Genomic DNA, 19,486 nt, shown 5'->3' with positions numbered 1-19,486 from the left:
TTATTTTTGTGCGTTGATTAAAATAAACAGCAGCAACAGAATCAGCATATATACAATGTGACACCAACTTATATACATATTGTCAGTCATTGATCAAAGACGAAAGTCTATTGATCCGATGACAACAGGCTGAGAAAAACAAGCTAGCAGTGTTCATGGTGCGAGTACAAAGAACTGACTGCACTGCAGCAATGAACCAGACGAACGGACGTTATTAAAAATCAATGAAAAAAGTAACTTACACGAACGAAGCAGGCTAACGAAAACTACATCTGTCATTAGTTAAACTCGATGTCAAACTCTTTTCCGCTTTCTTACCTTTTTACTGTGCCGCTCGCACTGTGTGCAAATTTTAAACACGTCTGTCATGGTGAGAGAGGAGTTTTCAATAGTTTCATTAGATGCCGATGCGTGCCTCATATTGCTCTTTTCTGCTTCTAATTAAAAAATTAGAGCGGCTATCTTGCATTTGCTTTAGCTCCCGTTGTTCTTTGAAGCATTGGGTTACACTACCCGTTCATTTCAGCTGTTGAAGCTCCGGAGCAGAATACCCACTCTTTACTAGCCCTCTTGTGGTAAAATAACAGGCTGTAAATATAACTGACGCGCCCAAGAGCCAATCGCGTTGCGAAAACAACCTACGTTGTCCAATCAGTGACAAGTGGGCGGGGTTAAACGAGCGACTTGCGTCTAGTGGACTCAAAACGCAAAAAAGAAAATTCTGTCATAATTTATATTATAATACACCCTCATGAAGCTAAAACCGATTTGCCTTGTTTTTGTTGTGAAAATGTTACGTTTAAGGCAGAACGACAGCCATTTACTAGTTTGTGTGGGGGGAAATGCAATGAACTTGAGTCCATCGGTGCTTCAAATTCTGCCTATTTTCTTTCGTGTTTCACTGAAGAAAGTGTTCAAGTTTGGAACAAAGTGCGTGAAAGTAAATGATGACATAATTTAGTTTGTTTGGGCGAACATTTATTTATTTTATTGATTAATATGCAAACAGTCTATGAACTGTTGCTATCCAACATGGATGGGAAGCTTGACTGGAAAAGCTTTTTAACATTGGTTAATACTTAACAGACTTAACTTTGTCTTCCAATAAACCTATTTACATAATCTTGATTTGTCTAGTAGTCTATATATGACATTGTTACCTCCTGCAATTGCCCAAGTAGCCCAAGCAAGTGGGAGGGGATGTTTTTCCTAGAGCAAATGAGAACTGCAGTAAACAAGCCCTGCAACCTGAATTAGGATGACGGCATGGACTACAGTGAAAAACAAGCCAAGATCAATTCCAGCCCTCGGCTTAATATCCCCCACAGGGGACAAGTCAAGGCACCTGATAGATAAAGTGACGCTTTTGGCTTAGAGATTGATTATTTTCGTGGGGCGAGGGGGTGGGGGAGGGCGAAAACCAAGGCACACTTCTAGATTGTATAATATATTGTGGAGTAATAAAGTCCAACAAACATGAATTAAAGTCCTTTGCACGAGCAGAAGACTGTCAAAACGTTTGGATTTGGCATCCCTCACGAGATTAAGAGTAGCTATTCAGCATGTTCATTGTGTCTGAAGGGACCGTCCTACATCGGGGGGGTGTAAACAGACCAGAGCAGGAGTCAGCACTCTCTCTGGTGAAAGGGGGTGGTTAACCAGGCCCACTGAGCCCTATGGCTCAGCAAACCTACAGAAGAGAATGGTCAGCGTTTGCCTTGCGCCCGCCTCCCCCAGGGCACCATTTCCTCTCTTTATTAAAAAGAGCCAAAACTCTTATATGAGAACAAACTTCAGGCTTTACTGTACCCACATCGTATCATAACGCTGGGCTTGACTGCTTAGTTGGAGCAGAGCACTAATGTTACTGTGGAAATTGACTGCAAAAAGGGGTTAGTAGTACTCCAGTCACATGCAAAATAAAAACAACTACAAATAAAAGCTTTCAAAATAGCTGACAGAAACTTAACTCCAATTTGTAGTTATTTTAAGTCATTTTTTCGGTTGCATCATTGGAGTCGTTTAAGCATAGCACAAGAGGAACATGCCTGGACATATGCATCACATCTACTTTGAAGAATACACAAACTATCAAATCTCTTTTTTTTTTTTTGCACCAGTAAAACATGTCAATCAAGGAAATCATACAACTTTTTTTCACTTGTATGGATTATCTTCATACAAAACATTTTCATATTTTTTATTTTCAAATAAAACTTCATTCTTCATTAAATCTAACCCTAAAATTCAGAGAGACTACAATTCCAGCTGTGGAAATCTCTTTAGTACTTCCTCAAGTGTGAAAGTTCAGGTTTAAGCCATGTTCATTTAAGACGTGTGTGAATGTAAAGATTTAAAAAGTGATTTCTTAAAGCTGTGAGAAAAGCAGCCATCATCTTCTCTGTTTGTGACTTTCCGCTGGTGAAAATTTTTTCATTATGTGCGAATGCTTTCTGAGTAACAGGGTGTGTTTGTAGAAGTGCTTCTCTGAGTGAATGTGTGTCTCTCCGCTGTTGTTTTTCTTGTGCTGAACGAGCAGCCACGCTAAAACCACAAGCTTTCGGATGTTCAACAAGTGGCAGAAAAGTTGCCTGACACACAGCCCTGGTCTGAACCAGTTCCATCCTGACCTATCAGAGAACAGGGGGAAGAAAGACTGAAAAAAAACACAAAAGACAAGCCTAGCAACAGGAGTCAGCCAATCAGAAAGCAGAACAACAGTTTCAGGGTCCAATCTGTTTTTTTCACCCTCACTCCCCCACCATAGTGCCTCTGAAAGAAAAAAAAGTAGTCTAACTTCGAAATGAAGTTTTTTCTCAGTCTATTCAATGTCTAGGAGTGATATGTTTTTATGGCCGAATGTATCTGCTGCTTTCTATGCAGAAAAAGTGTTGCAAGTCGACTAAAGTCTTTGCAGCCTTGAACTTTAGACCATATGGTGTGACAATAACCACAATGGAAAGAAAATATAATAATAAAAAGAAGGGGAAGATGTGCTTTTCAAGACCCACACTGAGCATTTATTGTTTTTGCTATTTGTCTCATTCACTCTGACAATGATTAAAGTCTTATTCTGTCTGTATTAAACAAAGATATTAAACAATATTACAGCAGGAAAGAGGAACAGGCAAATAAACACTAATTCTGCAGTAGACTAGGGGCTTTCTTTTTCTCAGTTTGTTTTCTTCCCGGTAATCATTTAACTAAGCATATTAGTCAACTCTAATTGTTTCATTTTGCTAAAGATGTAATGATTATCTTTTCACTGTAAATACATGAACAAATGAAGCAGTCGTGACCTGCCCGAACATGTCCCCATTGTTCCATAGATCAATGCAAGTATCCTATGTGTGACCCATAAGGACTGCAATAAAGAGATGGCAATATATTTATGAAGAAAATTTCTTAAGGAATGAAATATGAATGAATGAAATATGAAAGCTTTTGTCCCTCCATTGACAGCCTATGCAACTACTGTCCCACTTTCAAGGCCCAGAAAGATAGGAAAGACATAATTTAAGTAATCCATGTGACCTAAGCGGTTTAAAGGGATAGTTCACTTTGAAATAAAATTTTGGTATGTTTTAGCTTACCTCAAGGGCATCCAAGATGTAGGTGTCTTTGTTTCCACAGTAGTTTCAATTTTGATATTTTTAGGTCAAACCGTTCTTGTCTGTCAGTCATATAATGCAGGTCTATGGTCACTGTCTCAAAGAGCATGCACAGAGAAGTCCAAATTAAACAATTCCCCATCGTAAGTACACATTGATGGCCTAAGACACGAAACGAGCGGTTTGTGTGAGAAAATGAACAGTATTTATATCGTTTTTACCTCTACACAACCACGTCCAAGTGATCTGAGGGCGCGCGCGCTTCCTGGTGTGTGACGTGTGCGTGCGTTCTGGCTTAGTCTGCGCAAGCGCCGGAAAGTGTACAAGAGGTAAAACCGATACAAATACTGTTCATTTTCTCACACAAACCGCTCGTTTCGTGTCTTAGGCCATCAATGTGTACTTACGATGGGGAATTGTTTAATTTGGACTCTGTGCATGCTCTTTGAGACAGTGACCATAGACCTGCATTATATGACTGACAGACAAGAACGGTTTGACCTAAAAATATCAAAATTGAAACTACTGTGGAAACAAAGACACCTACATCTTGGATGCCCTTGAGGCAAGCTAAAACATACCAAAATTTAATTTCAAAGTGAACACCTCCCTTTAACCTCAATTTTATGAAGCAACGCGATAACCTATTTACTTTGGTTAATGCAAGACATATTCCACATCATTCTCTCATAAGGTCTTTAGAAGATGCAGAACAGCAATTGGGACAGAATTTTTATTTTAGTAGACTTTGATATGAATCAACAAATGTCAAACTATCATTCTTACAGTTAAATCATTTACCTCCAGTTTCACAGACAAGGCTAGTCTCAGACTAAAATGCATGTTCGAGCTGTTTTAACTGAAAGCAACTTGCACTGGCATATCTTAAAATATGTCACTGCCATTGTTTTGTCTCAAGATGCACACTAGTAATATTTTTTCTGAGGGACTTTTATAAAAGCTACTTAAATGTCCGAATTAAACTAAGGCCTAATCCTGGCTTAATCTAAGCCTTGTCAGTGAGACAAGGCCATACGGGTATTATATTGCTGTTCCATTTTATGAACTTGCCATTTCAGCATTTATTTTGAACCTTGTTTATATGTCTTCTGAGTGAGCGTCTTTTCCCTGGTGGAGGTCAATGAACTTGCATTACAATGTGAGTTCAATGACTATCAGAAGACTGTGCTCATGCAGGCTCAATAGCTCTTTTCATGACACTAAACACAATTTTCATACCATTCAACAGCGTTTTCCTCCATTATCAGATCCACCTTTCCTCTCACTCTTTCATCCTCTATGTCATTGGTCATTTCTTCTACTCAACTTCCCATGTTCCTCTCTCTCAGTCTAGTACTTGGATTTAGCTTGGGTATTCTGGGAACCGGGCTGATTGGAGCAGCTCAGTCTTGCATCTGTCTTCCTGAAAGAGGTGCGGTCCACTTGGAACACCGATACAAATGTACACACATACACATCCAGACAGTCAGAGGAAATGGCACTCCCAAAGCACAAACTACAGAGCATGTTAGCACGCATAAGCATACACTCAGGACTCAACAATAAGTAAGTAGCCTATTGTTTCTACCGGCTAGCAGTTTTTTAACTTTCCCATGGCAACATAATAACAATGAAATATTATTAAGAAAAAAAGTAAATAATCATGCAAAGAAAACAACATGCACTGGCTGTCACAACAACAGCAACATTTAAGGGGGGTGTACACACAGGACGCGGTCCTGCATTCCTGTCCTCTGTCCTCTATGTTGGAAAGCAATCAGATGACATCTTTGGCCATTATGTTGTGTCTCTCAGTTTTTGAATGCAAGAACGTGTCCTGTGAGTACACTACCATTTAAAAGTTTGGGTCAGTGAGAAAATGAATACTTTTATTTAACAAGAATGCATTAAATTAAACAAAAGTGACGGTAAAGACATTGAAAATGTAACAAAAGATTTCTATTTCAAATAAATGCTGTTTATTTGCACTTTCTATTCATCAAATCAGCCAAAAAAAAATCAGTATCATTATTTTTGTTTCCACAAAAATATTAAGCAGCACCACTATTTTCAACATTGATAATAAGAAGAAATAGTTATTGAGCGCCAACTCAGCATTTAAGGATTTCTGAAGGACACTGAAGTCTGGATTAAAATATCAAATGAATAAATTACACTTTAAAATATATTAAAACAGTCATTTGAAATGTTAATAATATTGACTGTATTTTTGATCAAATAAATGCAGCCAAAACATTTTGCAACAAAAAACATTTGAATTTTAATGAACACCCTCACAAGCAACACAAACATATACAGTGTCTCTAAAAAGGTGTCTGGAATCACACATTTAAATATCTGAAAGACATTGCATTAGATATATCAAATATCAAACTAAGTGGTATCTGCAAATGAATGCAGCAAGTCTTTTTCTCAGAACTAACTTTACTTCTTTTAGTCACTATTGTAATGATTTTAGCTTGCATAAAGGGCAAATAATACTAATAATAAGGTTTAAAACAATGGCATTTAGATATTTCGAATTTGAACTCTGGCTTAAGTGTCAAAATGCTTTTTGAGGCCAATGTAATACAGAAAAAAAAAACATTTAAAAAAAAATCTCTTTCTCTGTTCTCTTTCTATATGTCTCGCTCTCCCTCTTTTGCTGTATAGCCGCAGATCTGCTTTGCTCATGAGGAAGCCAAAGTTCCCGTGGATGTTATGTTAACAGGGAGTGCTCACAGCTGTTAAAATACACGGGGCACAGCGCTCACACAAAATTCAATACGTGTATCTAACATAAATAAACCTCCTTTTCAGCTATCTTTAGCATAACACAAACCACAGTGCCACAGAATTAAAGACTTTCCCTTATCATTTGATGTGAAACCCAAGCAGACTTTGCTTTATAACAGTGACGATCAATACATAAGGTTTAGTGGTCATGACTGATAAAGATGTGTGGCGTGGTTTACCATCACTACTGAATGTTACCCAGCATGAGCCCTTGATTGAACTGTCATGAAAATGATGATTTATTAAAATCGGTCCTCTATATCTCAAGTCATTACCGTACCTTGGACATACTGCTTGCTTACGGGCAGTGGTGCGACAGGCTCAACAAAACAACACTTCCTCATTTAGACCACAGAATAGTGTTCCTCAAAACAAAAATAAATATCTAACAAAGACATAGACTTTTTTATCATCCTTCTTATTATCCACAGTTAACAGCTGTGGAAAGGTAACATGATCTTCTGAATGCCTGTCTGTTCAGTCAACCTATTACACCTTACATAACCAGTCTATAAAAACAAAAATGATCTCAGTGAACAGTGATCATACAACATCATACCTGAGGAGAGAGACTCTAAACATGACATATCCACAGTCGCTCAATTTCACTGGACACTAGGGAAGGGCAGCAGATAATGGATGAACTGGAGACATATTCTAATCTAATAAATATCAATTCAACTGCTCCTATGAGTTTGCGAGTTTTATGAATATTGTTATAATGTAAATATGGTCACACATTAGATTAGGGTCCAATTCTCACTATTAACTAACTATTTTCTACGACTTTTGCCTCAATAAACTCCTAATTACTGCTCATTAATAGTCAGTAAGGTAGTTGTAGGATAAGGATTAGAGATGTAGAATACGGTCATCCAGAATAAGGCATTAAAATAGGCTTTATAAGTACTATTAAGCAGCCAATATCCTGGTAATATGCATGCAACTAGTTCATAGTGAGAATTGGACCCTAAACTAAAGTGTTATCGTAAATACATTTTCCATAAACAGCCCGACCTTCCATTATACAAGAATATTACCTGCATGAATCCAAAGAACATGTCATGAAAATAATTTTACATACAAAATATCTTAATAGTTGTATAAATAAGCTTAATTGTCTAATAATAATGAAAAGTATCAATGCAAATACTAAAAAAGTTTATTAATGACAATCAACAAAAATGGCTTTTTTTGTTAAAGGGGATGTCTAATGCTATTTCATGCATTCTGACTTATTTACACTGTTAAAGAGTTGGATTCTCATGCTAAACATGGTCAAAAGTTTAAAAAAAGGAGTTGACTGTATGACGGAGTATTTCTGTGCCAAATACACTCCTTCAGGATTCGTATAAGTTAGTTTCTGAACGTTTTTTCGAGTATGGCCCTGTATGACGCCATAAAGGGTGGAATTCCTTGTATGGGCACACATCAACCAGAGCGAGAGCTAGAGCAATGCCCACCATCGGCAGCGCTGTCATTTTGTTTTTAGATCACGAAATCAACAATGTCACCAAAGATGTGTGTTTTTGGTTGTGAGGGAAAGATAACCTTGTTCAGCTTCCCAAAGAACCCAGCGTTAGGGGAACAGTTTGTTTATTCCCGGCATTTCGGTAACAAATGTTTTATAAACAAGGCCCAGTTCGACGCTGGATTTGCAGATCGTTTGAAACCGAAAAATGGAGAGGTCCCAGAGCTAAAATATCATCATGAGTTGGAATTGCAGGACGGTAAGTAACATGAAATGTCTGTGTTTTGTTGGCAAAGTGCATATAATGTCAACAACACAAACGTATAGTGAATCAAAAGTTATCCAAGGATAGTGCGTGACTCTTTAGCTCCTGCCCACAGCACGCCTCCAGGAGCTCGGCTGTTTTCGGAAAGACTCTGTGTTTTGTGTCTTTTATAAATCTGATAAAACTAAAGACTCTTCAGAGATATGAAGAATGCAATACTACTTTATATATACTCAAGATTAACATGAGATTGGCAGAAACTGTGTGTTATGTCCCCTTTAAGTATGTGTGTGCTGTGTGTTTATGCATATTAGTGTATTGCATCATTCCTCTTGTGTTACAACAAATCAAATCAAACTTGTTCCAAATGTTCCAAACCTGTATGACTTTCTTGTTTCTGTTTGTCTGTTTATTTGCCATACAATGGCAGTCAATGGTCACTGAAAATGTTTGGTTACCAATATTTTTTTAAATATCATCTTTTGTAAGTCACACAGGTTTAGAACACCATGAGGGTGATTAAATGATGATTTACTTTTTGGGTGAAAGTATCTAGAATATTCCAAATCAGTCATTTATGAGGTTCCAATTCAGTTAGAATTGTAGAATTGCTGAAGTAAGCCAATTCTAACATTCCAATTCAGTTAGAATATGCCTCAGAGGGAAGCTGCCTCTATGTCAGTTTTGGAACAGAGCCATTGTTTGAGACTGATATAGATAATGTGAAATTCGTAAGAACTGCAGTGGCGAAAAGGAAATGCATTTGCAGCCCAATAACATCGCAGCATCATAAGCTCCTATTAAAAAGCTCCCTTGAACAAATTTTCCTCGTCGTGTCCTCTTTCTTCATCAATATCAGATGAGGCCCAAGCACAACCGGACGGCCAAACAAAACCACCTAGACCTGGGCCTCGGGCCATGCCACAGTCATAATGAAACCCCTTAATATTTCATTGTTTATGAAAGGCCTGTACAGGCCAGCAGAGACTGCATAGTCCCAGATTTCCCCTCCCCAGCAGTAGAAATTTCCATCCTTGAAAGAAGGAAATAATTTACAAGCACTAAAAACCCCCTTTCTCGAAAAGTAATGTAATTAGGATCTGTTTAACGCACTCAAGTATAAAGCTTTACAGGATAACACACAAATAAACACAGCTTCTCTCTCTTCCTCACGATTCAGAACGTCACGGCACAAATACAGTACAAATGACACAAGAACACTGTGAGTTCCTCAGAGCACACAGTACACAGTTGGAGCACATTTGCATAGAAATAGAACATGTGCACAAACATGCATACTAGCAGTTATACTGCAAGTCAGTCACATATGTATGTAAACAAGTCAGGGCGAGCAGTTTCTGCTTATTATGTGTTTGTTTTTTTTAAATTATCTAATAAGTTCTGTATGTTCTATTCGCACACCCAAAGTTATTTCGTGCAACATGTTTTGCTGAGCAGTTAATTAATAATGGACTCATGCAAGGAATCTTTAGCAAAACTCAAAGTGAATATCAATTTTTCATAATGTTGTGGTGCCTAAATTCATTTTTAGCATTTAAAATGATTGATTTTTAGTTTGTATAATTGTTTTTATTTTTGTATTTATTCAGACAAAAGAGTACTACATTTTAATATATAATGTCTGCCATTTATCAGTTATCTGCCATAACATGAAAATAATAAATAACATACATAAATAATTAGAAAAATCTAGATAACCCAGGCTAACTAATAAAAAATTCTGACCCTTCCGTAACAAACACTGACTTATAGACAGAACAGAACTAATAAAAACATTTAGACTAAAGTCAGTATTGATAGAATGATTTTGCCAAGACACACTCAAACTCATATATTCTACAGTTGAAGGTTTCGAAACCACTTCTTCTCTTTTTAGCAGAATCACTGTTGTTCCACTGCTATAACTTGCAAAAGAGAGAAGAAGTTAAGGAAAACTGTTATTTATGAAGACAAAATAAGGAAGTGTGCCAAAAATTCCCCCTAAACACCCACACCACCCCCTCACGACTCGTTCTTTTTTATCCTTCCATCCGAGAGAAGAAGAGAAACAGGTTCTCCTAGAAGCTCGACCTCGTTGACTGAATAACATGTTGCAAAAGTGAGAAATACAGGAGGGGGGGGGGGGGAGATAAATCAGTATGATAAATCATTGACAGACTCATAAACTGAACTGAACAACATGTCAAGAAATTACTATAAATATTCAAATTACGAAGAGTGAAATGTATAGTGTACACATGAGCCAAAAACTCTGAATGCCTGAGAGAAGTGTTAAACTTGGTTCTGGACATGCTTTCGCAATAAATTTAATGAGAACCTATGATGTCCATGAACACACTGGCTTCATATACATGGCCGACTGTTAGGGAGCCCATTTAGAGGAGCCATGGTCAGCTGCAGGAAAGACTAGATTTGTCAAGCAACGGCCAAATTAAACTATATACAAACACAGCACTTCTAAAGAAGATACAGGATCTGTGAGAAAGCAAATCAAGCTGTAACAACATGCCATGGAAGAAAACAAGTAGCAAAAGTGGAAAATACACACCCATAATAGCCAACTGGGAAATGAATTTTAGTGTGGAAAATTATAAAGATGAAAAAAATATATATTATAGCTGCAAGCGTCAATCATAAGTGTCCAAACAGACAGAAAAAATGACAAAATTACCATAGTTCTCAAAGCGAGCAGAACCTGTGGATACCAAAATAAACTAAATATGACAATTTCCCTTTCTATTCTGCAATTATTCCAGTCTTCAATGTCACACGATCCTTCAGAAATCATTTTAATATGCTGATTTGGTGCTCAAGAAACATTTCTAATCATCACAGTTGAAAATATTTGTGCTGCTCAATATTTTTGTGGAAACCATTACACTTTTTTTCATGATTCTTTGATGAATAGAACGTTCAAAGGAACAGCATTTATTTAAAATAGAAATCTTTTGTAACGTTATAAATGTCTTTACTGTCACTTTTGATCAAATCATTTGATTAATTTCTTTCAAACATAACACAGCTTTTGAGTGGTAGTGTAAATATGCTCATTGTATGTACTGTATATTTACTGCAATGTATGGTTGCTGACAGTTTTATCACAAAAAAAAAGAAACAGGAGATAAAAAGGACAAGAAAATCAGAGCAAACACTATATAGGCTCGCTGCTTGGACCTCTAAATACAACAACAGATAAGATTTGCAGACAAAGGCAAGAAAATAAGCAATAAATATGCCCATCATGAAGGGCTGTGTTTGGATTTCTAAATCTATTGTTCTCTTCTCAAACGTCTCCTCCACAGCTTGAGGAATAGAAATGATAGGTAAATGTTCATTGCTCTTTTCATAACCTTTGTGCTGAGCTCTAGCAACCAGGCTGTCCTTGGTCCCGTACTGTCTAGGGGGAGACAAGACTGTCCTATGGGATTCTCTGAGGAAATAATCAGACAATGCAAACCCCCCTTTACAAGGGCCACAACCTCTTTTCACAATGAGCAATGGCCATGGTCAATGAACAAACACACACACACACACACACACACACACACACACACAAACACCCATTCAAACAAACCCACATGTGTATTTACTATTTAGTGATCCACTAGCACAGGGGTATTCAATTAAAGTTCCAAGAGGTCCGGTCTCTATATTTTCTTCCCAGAGGAGGTCCGGACAATGCATTTTTGTATGGAGATGTATGAAAAAAAAAAAAAAAAAAAAAAAAAGAAAAACGTCTAAAGGCGCCACACGTTAACTTGTCACAAACCTGGTTTAGTCAAACGGTCGGATTCATCTGTATGACAAGACAGAAATAATTATACTTGCTACATTCTCGTTTTCTGCAGCGTTTTAGCAAAATTGGGCCTATATATTTTTCTGCCCACCGTGTTAAAATAACCACGTTATCTGCAGCTCTTAAAGGATAATTCCAGTATTTAGCACTTTGATTCTCTTTTCTGGTTTGTTTAGGATGAACTAGAGTGGTGGACACAGAAATGTTGACGATGGGTCCTGTCTCGACTTTTTGACTCGTTTAGGATCGCCTTTGACCGCTTCAGAGTGGCTGGCTACGGGCATGCACGAACATGTCCTTAAAACAACCCTTAACGTTCGTTTTCAAAACTGTGCAACTCACCGAGTGGTTAGTGGTGTTCGTTGATGATTAATAACAAATATATCGGCGCAATGTATGATTTCAATCCGTGTTATTTGCTATAGTGGAACTATTTTTTCAGATACCTCACAACCGCGTATAAACTTCCGCTCGATATTTGAGTCTGAAGCGCAGTAATATCAACGAGCAATGAGTCCTCCAACAGAAATCAATGGGATTTTACAAAATGCCAAATAAAACACGACAGAAACTGTATTTCGTTACGCTACTTGTTTTTAATCATCAACGAACACCACTAACCACTCGGTGAGTTGCACAGTTTTGAAAACGAACGTTAAGGGTTGTTTTAAGGACATGTTTGTGCATGGCCATAGACAGCCACTCTGAAGCGGTCAAAGGCGATCCTAAACGAGTCAAAAAGTCGAGACAGGACCCATCGTCAACATTTCTGTGTCCACCACTCTAGTTCATCCTAAACAAACCTGAAAAGAGACTCAAAGTGCTAAATACCGGAATTATCCTTTAATGTGGCACTTTACGTCTTTAGCGGGAGAGAGAAGCAACTTGCATGGTACGGGAAAGGCTTGAATGAAGCAGGTTTGGCTCTAGATTAAAATATTAGAGGATGTAGCACCGAAAGATCATTACCATTACGGACCCTGAGTGCTTGTGGTGTGAGCAGCTCCGTTGTTTTGACACGCTGCTCACTTTAAACTGTAGAAACGGTAAAATGGTGCAATAATGTCCCGCAGTCAGGACGGAACCACTGCATAATGCTTTAAGCAAGTGCGGCTATCCATTCGATGCACATCTATGGCAGCAAACACCTGTAACTAAATGACTTGCCCAGCAGCTAGAACCCCAAAGGCTCATGGGAACTTCAAATTAAAGGCAAACTACTAAATCGAGCTTTCTGACCAAAAAAATGCAGCAGAAATTCCACTGAGAGCAAGAACACTTAAAAAAAGAAAACTAGGTGAAAGGTTAACTAAAGAGAATGAAGTTTTGGAAAGAAAGAGGGAAAGAAAACAACTTAATTTCCTGTTGATAATCTAAATCCTTAAAGAGTGTGAAAGCTTGGATTAGTTTGGAAAAGTGGGGTTTGTACAGTGCTCTTTTTCCTATAATAGGAACTATCCCATTATACTATCCGGTATTATTCACCTGAAACTTCTCTAGATAACGACACTTATTAGTGGACACAACAAAGCACAAGGGTTATAAAATAAGATCTTATTTTTATTAGGCAATACTTACAAATATGCACAAACACACAAACGCATGGTTGTGAGAGTATGAATGGATCCACTGTCTATAAAAAGTTTCCTGCTGAAAAACATGTTTTGTACAAGACAAAAAAAACCTACATGAGGTCTGTGGTGTGTGAAGAGAGAGACAGAGAACACAGTCATTTTAAGGCAAAGCAGAATGTATGTTTGTCACTTTCTTTTACACATCTATTGTAATTTAAATAATAATAGAAAATAATTTTCTAATTTCCACCTCTCACCCCTTCACCCTGACCCTATAGACGTCCTGCACTTGAGGTGTGTTTGCTCCAGGTGCTTTATCAGTTGTAACATCATGTTCTTGTTCTGTCAGTGGGACAATAGTTGGGATGTGACATGCACAAGGCATCAGTCAATGTATAGTACTCAATGTACAGTCCTCCTGTGTTGAAATGTTTTGTTATGTTACCATGTTATTTTGATGCCAACAGCATAAACAGCCATGTACTGTACACTTATGACATAAAATAATGGCATAACATATTTTTCAATACATCCTAAATATATGTTGTAAACAGAATGGCTTAAGTAAATGTTGTTTAAACAAAGGGCAAGAAAATACTTAATCTTAATAAGTCTTAAAATACACTTTTGGGTAAATGCAATTTGTATGTATAAAATGTATTAAATACATTTTGGACTATACATACAGATTTCTTTAGATTGAAAAAAAAGGGCAAACAATATGACGAAATATAGGTGACTACAACATAATCAAAAATATATTTATAAAAATTGTGGCTATTTGTTGCGTTTTTAAAATATATTTAAACATTATTGAATTTACTTTAATATAACGTAATTTGATATAATAATATAAACATATCAAACATGTTGCTGCATGAATACACTGTAGTTTCCACAATTAAAGAGAAATTCAGTTGAATCTAATGTGTTTGGTTTTAAATTTGGTTTTAAAAAGTGAATTTTGTCCACATTATGGAGTACACTAGCATAGAGAGTGTCTCAAAGCAAACAGGAATAAAAAACACAAACTGCAAATTACATGTTACGGGGTCACTGAACTTTTCTACAGTTTTAAATATGTATGTGTGTGTGTGTGTGTGTGTGTGTGTGTGTGTGTGTGTGTGTTTACATACAGTAGCTCCGGTTGTGGTGGGTTTTGCCCTTGTAGAAAACAAACACTGATCACATTACCAGAAGATAAACTGTGTGCATGTCAGCACAAATCCACACTGCATCAATTCTGGGCCTTTTCTGACATTCCACCATGGACATTCCTTTAAAGATCATCAGCTGACAGGTGACCCTTCAGGAAAATCACTTGATTTCCATTAACATAATGCAATAAAATGTAGTTTTAAGAAGCCAAACAAGGGCTCAACTTTATCCTGCTCCTCTCTCCCTCCTTCACTGCCTTTCCCACAGAGTTCTTTACAAACTGTGCCACAAACAGAGTTGTGAAAGCCTCTCAATTACAGTGGGGCGATTGAGGACTGTAACTTGTAAGTATGATCACTTCTGCTTTGTCGGTACATTAGCTGCATCATGTATTTTTATGCAAACTGAAACATTTGGTTTTATGTTATGTACAGAACAAAGTTTATTGCAAATCCTGCTGATTTAAATATGCCACAAAGGTAACCTTATCTAGATGATGGCTGATTTAAATGTGTTTTTATGAAAAATGCAAGAATGATTTACAGGGATAAAGAGTGTGTACTACGGGTGGGCGGTATAAACAAAATCTTATCTCACAGTATTTTATCACAGTAACCATATATGTCACTAATTTTGTAGCCTAATTTCCTTTGAAACAAAATGGATTGTGAAAAGCACTTTACAAATATAAAATAATTTCAATACTTATTTTTGTCAAAAAAATAATAGGTTTTGCATATTTTTGGATTATTATCAAATTGATTTTAGGTAAATAAGTAAATAAGATTATTTTAATATAATAAATAAAATAAATAAATCATCATTATTATTATTTTTGGCCTGGGACCATTGAAAATATAGGCAGGGCAAGTACAAATCTGAAATACTGGCCCAGAAAAAAAAATCTTATTGTTGAGCCCTGCTCTCTTTCATAACCCTCCTCCTCTGTCTCCATGTTTCTTTCTCTATGATCCTCTCTTTGTTCCACTGTCTCCCTGATGTCCCATCTTCCTGCCTTGTAGTCTCTCTCAATGGGCCTGTGTTGCGCTTGATATATGATGGGCAGCAACAGATGCACGAAAGCCTAATTATTTATAAGTAAATTCCACATTACTACGGAGACAGAGAAAAAGCGAAGAAAAAACAAAGATTGTGATGGACAAGGACATCAATTGTCTCTTATTTGGCTTAACCCCTATTGTCTAACTTACACACTCAGGGCCCTATTTTAACGATCTGAAATGCAAGTATCAAGCGCGAAACGCAAGTAACTTTGTGGGCGGGTCTCGCAAATCTAAAATGGGTTGGTCTGAAGTAGCTTCATTATTCATAGGTGTGGTTTGGGCGTAACGTGAAATAAACAAATCAGAGCGACATCTCACATTCCCTTTAAGAGCAGGCGCGCTTGTTCCATGGCGGATTGCTATTATAACGGCGGATTTGCCAGGTGCACGCCAGGAGCGGTTCACAGCTGAGGAGACCGACGTTCTCGTCAGGGCCGTAAAACACAGAGAAGTGACATTGGGGATGGAGAAACCCACCCAAATTAGCTTCGGTTAAACAGGCGTATAATAATTTGGGTAAATGTGTAAGCTAGATTTATGCCTATTTTTTCACATCTTCATGGACACAACAATGATTTCCCTCGTGTGGTAATATTTTTCCTTGTAATAATGTATGGTTTTCTAAAAATGAAAACTGCTGCGTCTGTGTAGATGAGATAAGCAAAGTGTATGTGCGTTGTGCACGCGCTACATTGATTATGGCCAAGCGTGCGCCCTTAAAATAGCATATGAATAACATGCGCAACCCATTGACTTTAGACTAGGTTTTTCCTGGTCAGTGGCGGAATTGTTTTCTAAACCTGCAAAACAGCACCAGGGAACATTTGCGCCGGAACACGCCTCCTCTTTTCACTGAACCGCCCCCGGGAGCGCAAGTTCATTCCCTTATTTACCAACGTGCGTCTGTGGAGGGAAAAGTCAGCTGTGCGCGGGTGCACAATAGGAATGATACATGCGTCGGTGTACAAAGTCAATTGCGCTGGGTGCAAGATAGGGCCCTCACAGTCTCAAGCTAAAATATTCTGTACTGCTCATATTTGACTGTTAACTTTCCCTCTAAACTGACTGAGCCGATAAGCAAGGTCCGACTCCTAAACCCAAGATCCAACCACAATCTTAACCAGGAGATGATTCATAGCACACACTGATTGCATTAACTCGCCGTCACAGTGACTCAAGTAGATTGTTTGTGCAATTACAGAAAAAGCATGTAACAACCTTTTACCTGAATGACAGTTTTATTTATTTATTTTAAGTGAGTTTATTTATGTGGAAATGCCATAATGTCCTCGATAGCTTAGCAACCTTGATGACCCCAACAAACAACAACCTACAACAGGAGCTTCAAGCCAAATTTCGACGTCACCTCGGACAACAGATAACACAGACCAGAGATTGCCGGATTCCCAAAAGACAGTCCAGCTGCTCACACACACAAACAAGGACGAAACACACTCTTTCACACATATAAAAATGAATTGTACCTGCTAAAAGTGTTGTAATATCTACGTTGGTTTAACACTCCAGACTTCCACGATCTGGCTTATTTTGCTGGGACTGCACAACGTCTTAATCCAGACTCAATTGGCTCTTTAAAATATCAAAACCACACAGCATGTCTGATTTGGTCAAACGTGATAGTTAAGACATTTATAATGTTAAGAAAGTTTTCTTAAATTAAATGTTCCTAAGTTTTCTTTAATTAAATGCTGTTCTTTTCCAACTTTCTTTTAATAATAAAAAAAAAATCCAGAAAAATGTGTCGATATTAAAGACTTTAGATATGCAAAGACATTATACTTTATACCATTACCCATATTACTTGTGAATGGGAGAAATTGCAAAACGCGATATGTATGCGCACTTACATGCACTTTGGCTGGTCTAGTCTGAAAAAATAAGATTAAGATTTGAGTATAAGAAACAAAATTTATTAAGAAACAGATTTCATTGGTGATTTTGAATATGAAATTTAATCGTAAGCTTGGTAAATAGCTTTGGAGAATCTGATGTTTCCCCATTCAAAGAGATAGGAGCTGTACTTTCAAGACTGAAATAGCAGCCTGAGAGGCATTTCAAAGATGGCCGCCAAGTTAAACGTCCCTTAAAGGGACTTTAATCAATATCAAACTGCACAACTGTTTTCAACACGGATAATAATAAGACATGTTTCTTTAACACCACATCAGCGAATCAGAATGGTTTCTGAAGGGTCATGTGACACTGAAGACTGGAGTAATGATGCTGAGAATTCAGCTTTTCCATAAATTACATTTGATTTTTTATATCAAAATAGAAAACAGTTATTATTATAAATCATAATAATATTTAACAATGTTTCTTTTTTATCAAAATAAAAGGCAGGTTTCTGAGCAACTATTACTAAAATTTGCCCCAAAGAATCTTAATATTTAACTGCCTTATCGTACAGGAATAAAGGAAAGGCTGAGAGAGAGAGAATTGCAGAAGTGTACGTCAACAAAGGCCTTGATCTTGCAGAAACCGAAACGTCTGCAGCGCTCTTACTTTTTTCTCACACGCGTGCTTGATCCTCCGCAAGCTGTGGTCTGGTCAGAGTCTGTCAGAGTGAGGTCAAGTGACATCATTTTGACCTTCTCATTTCTCAAAAATGCAAGTTTAGATTAGTTATTTCCAAAAAAGCCAATAATTAACACATGGTCAATAATTGATCAAAAGAGAGGAGGAGACGGAAGGAAGAAAGTGAATGATATGAGAGACGAGGAGAGGAGGGCTTGCTGTCTCGCAGCAGGAAGTCTGGAGACAAAGAGAACATGTTGCACCAGCTGGTGTGCTGACATCACTGCGGCGGTGACAGGGCTGCGGGGCGGCCTTTGGAGGACTGGAGGGCCACTGGAGCGGAACCCAGAACGCCCTGTCCTCTTCTCACTCTGTTTTCCATCAACAAAGCACACAAAGCAATAAATCTTCTATTCCCACGGTGGAGAAAATCATATCCGAGATGAGACAGTCTCAACGGTAACTGCACCTGTCACAAAAATGTGAGACCCAATGCGATTAAATATTTGGAGGTTTATGCGAAGAATGTCCCACTGTGCAAAAGTCTTAGGCATGTTAATACACCCCCCCCCCCCCCGCCCAAAAATGGTTTTAAGTCAGTTATTTGTATCTTTTGCTGTAGTGTGTCAGTAGGAAATATCAGTTTACATTTCCAAACATTCTTTTTGCCATTAACTGTAATAATCCAGTGAGATTTGTGTATGCACAAGGAGTCTGACAACAGCCGGTATGATCTGATCTCACCATCATCGAGTCCGTCTGTGATTACATGAAGAAACAGAAAAAACTGAGACAGACTGCGGGAACGTCTCTGAGACGCTTGAAGAAACCTTCCTGCAAAGCTTCCTGAAAAACTATGCGCAAGAGTACCTGGACAGAAGCCGTTACACCATATATTGATTTATAAATAAATTCAATTTGTGATTTTATTTTTTAAAGCATTCTCACTTTACAGCATTTTAACACAAGTGCCAGTGCTTTTCACAGAACTGTAGCTTTGCAGGAAGGTTTCTTCAAGCGTCTCGGAGACGTTCCCGCAGTTCTTCTGGATTTAGTCTGTCTCAGTTTCTTCTGTTTCTTCATGTAATCACAGACGGACTCGATGATGGTGAGATCAGATCATACCGGCTGTTGTCAGACTCCTTGTGCATACACAAATCTCACTGGATTATTACAATTAATGGCAAAAAGA

General features: G+C 37.7%; 1 protein-coding gene across 3 annotated transcripts in view; it reads right to left on the bottom strand.

Annotated features, from left to right (window-relative positions):
- Positions 1-19,486, bottom strand: part of sesn1 (sestrin 1) — a 46,272-nt gene that overhangs the window by 5,285 nt on the left and 21,501 nt on the right. The window contains exon 1 of one of the 3 annotated variants that reach the window (XM_081379307.1): positions 4,851-5,034. The exons of 1 other annotated variant lie outside the window; for it this stretch is intronic. In XM_081379307.1, coding sequence (XP_081235433.1) covers positions 4,851-4,853 — 3 coding nt within the window. In that variant the 5' untranslated portion in view covers positions 4,854-5,034. Of the gene's footprint in view, positions 1-318; positions 608-4,850; positions 5,035-19,486 lie in introns of those variants that run through there. One more of the 3 variants, XM_081379306.1, reaches the window with a different exon arrangement.

This window comes from Scardinius erythrophthalmus (assembly GCF_964197995.2).
Source record: "Scardinius erythrophthalmus genome assembly, chromosome: 11".
NCBI classification, from domain to species: domain Eukaryota; kingdom Metazoa; phylum Chordata; class Actinopteri; order Cypriniformes; family Leuciscidae; genus Scardinius; species Scardinius erythrophthalmus.
The sequence above is the reverse complement of the archived record's forward strand: the minus strand, read 5'-3'. Positions and strand labels throughout refer to the sequence as shown.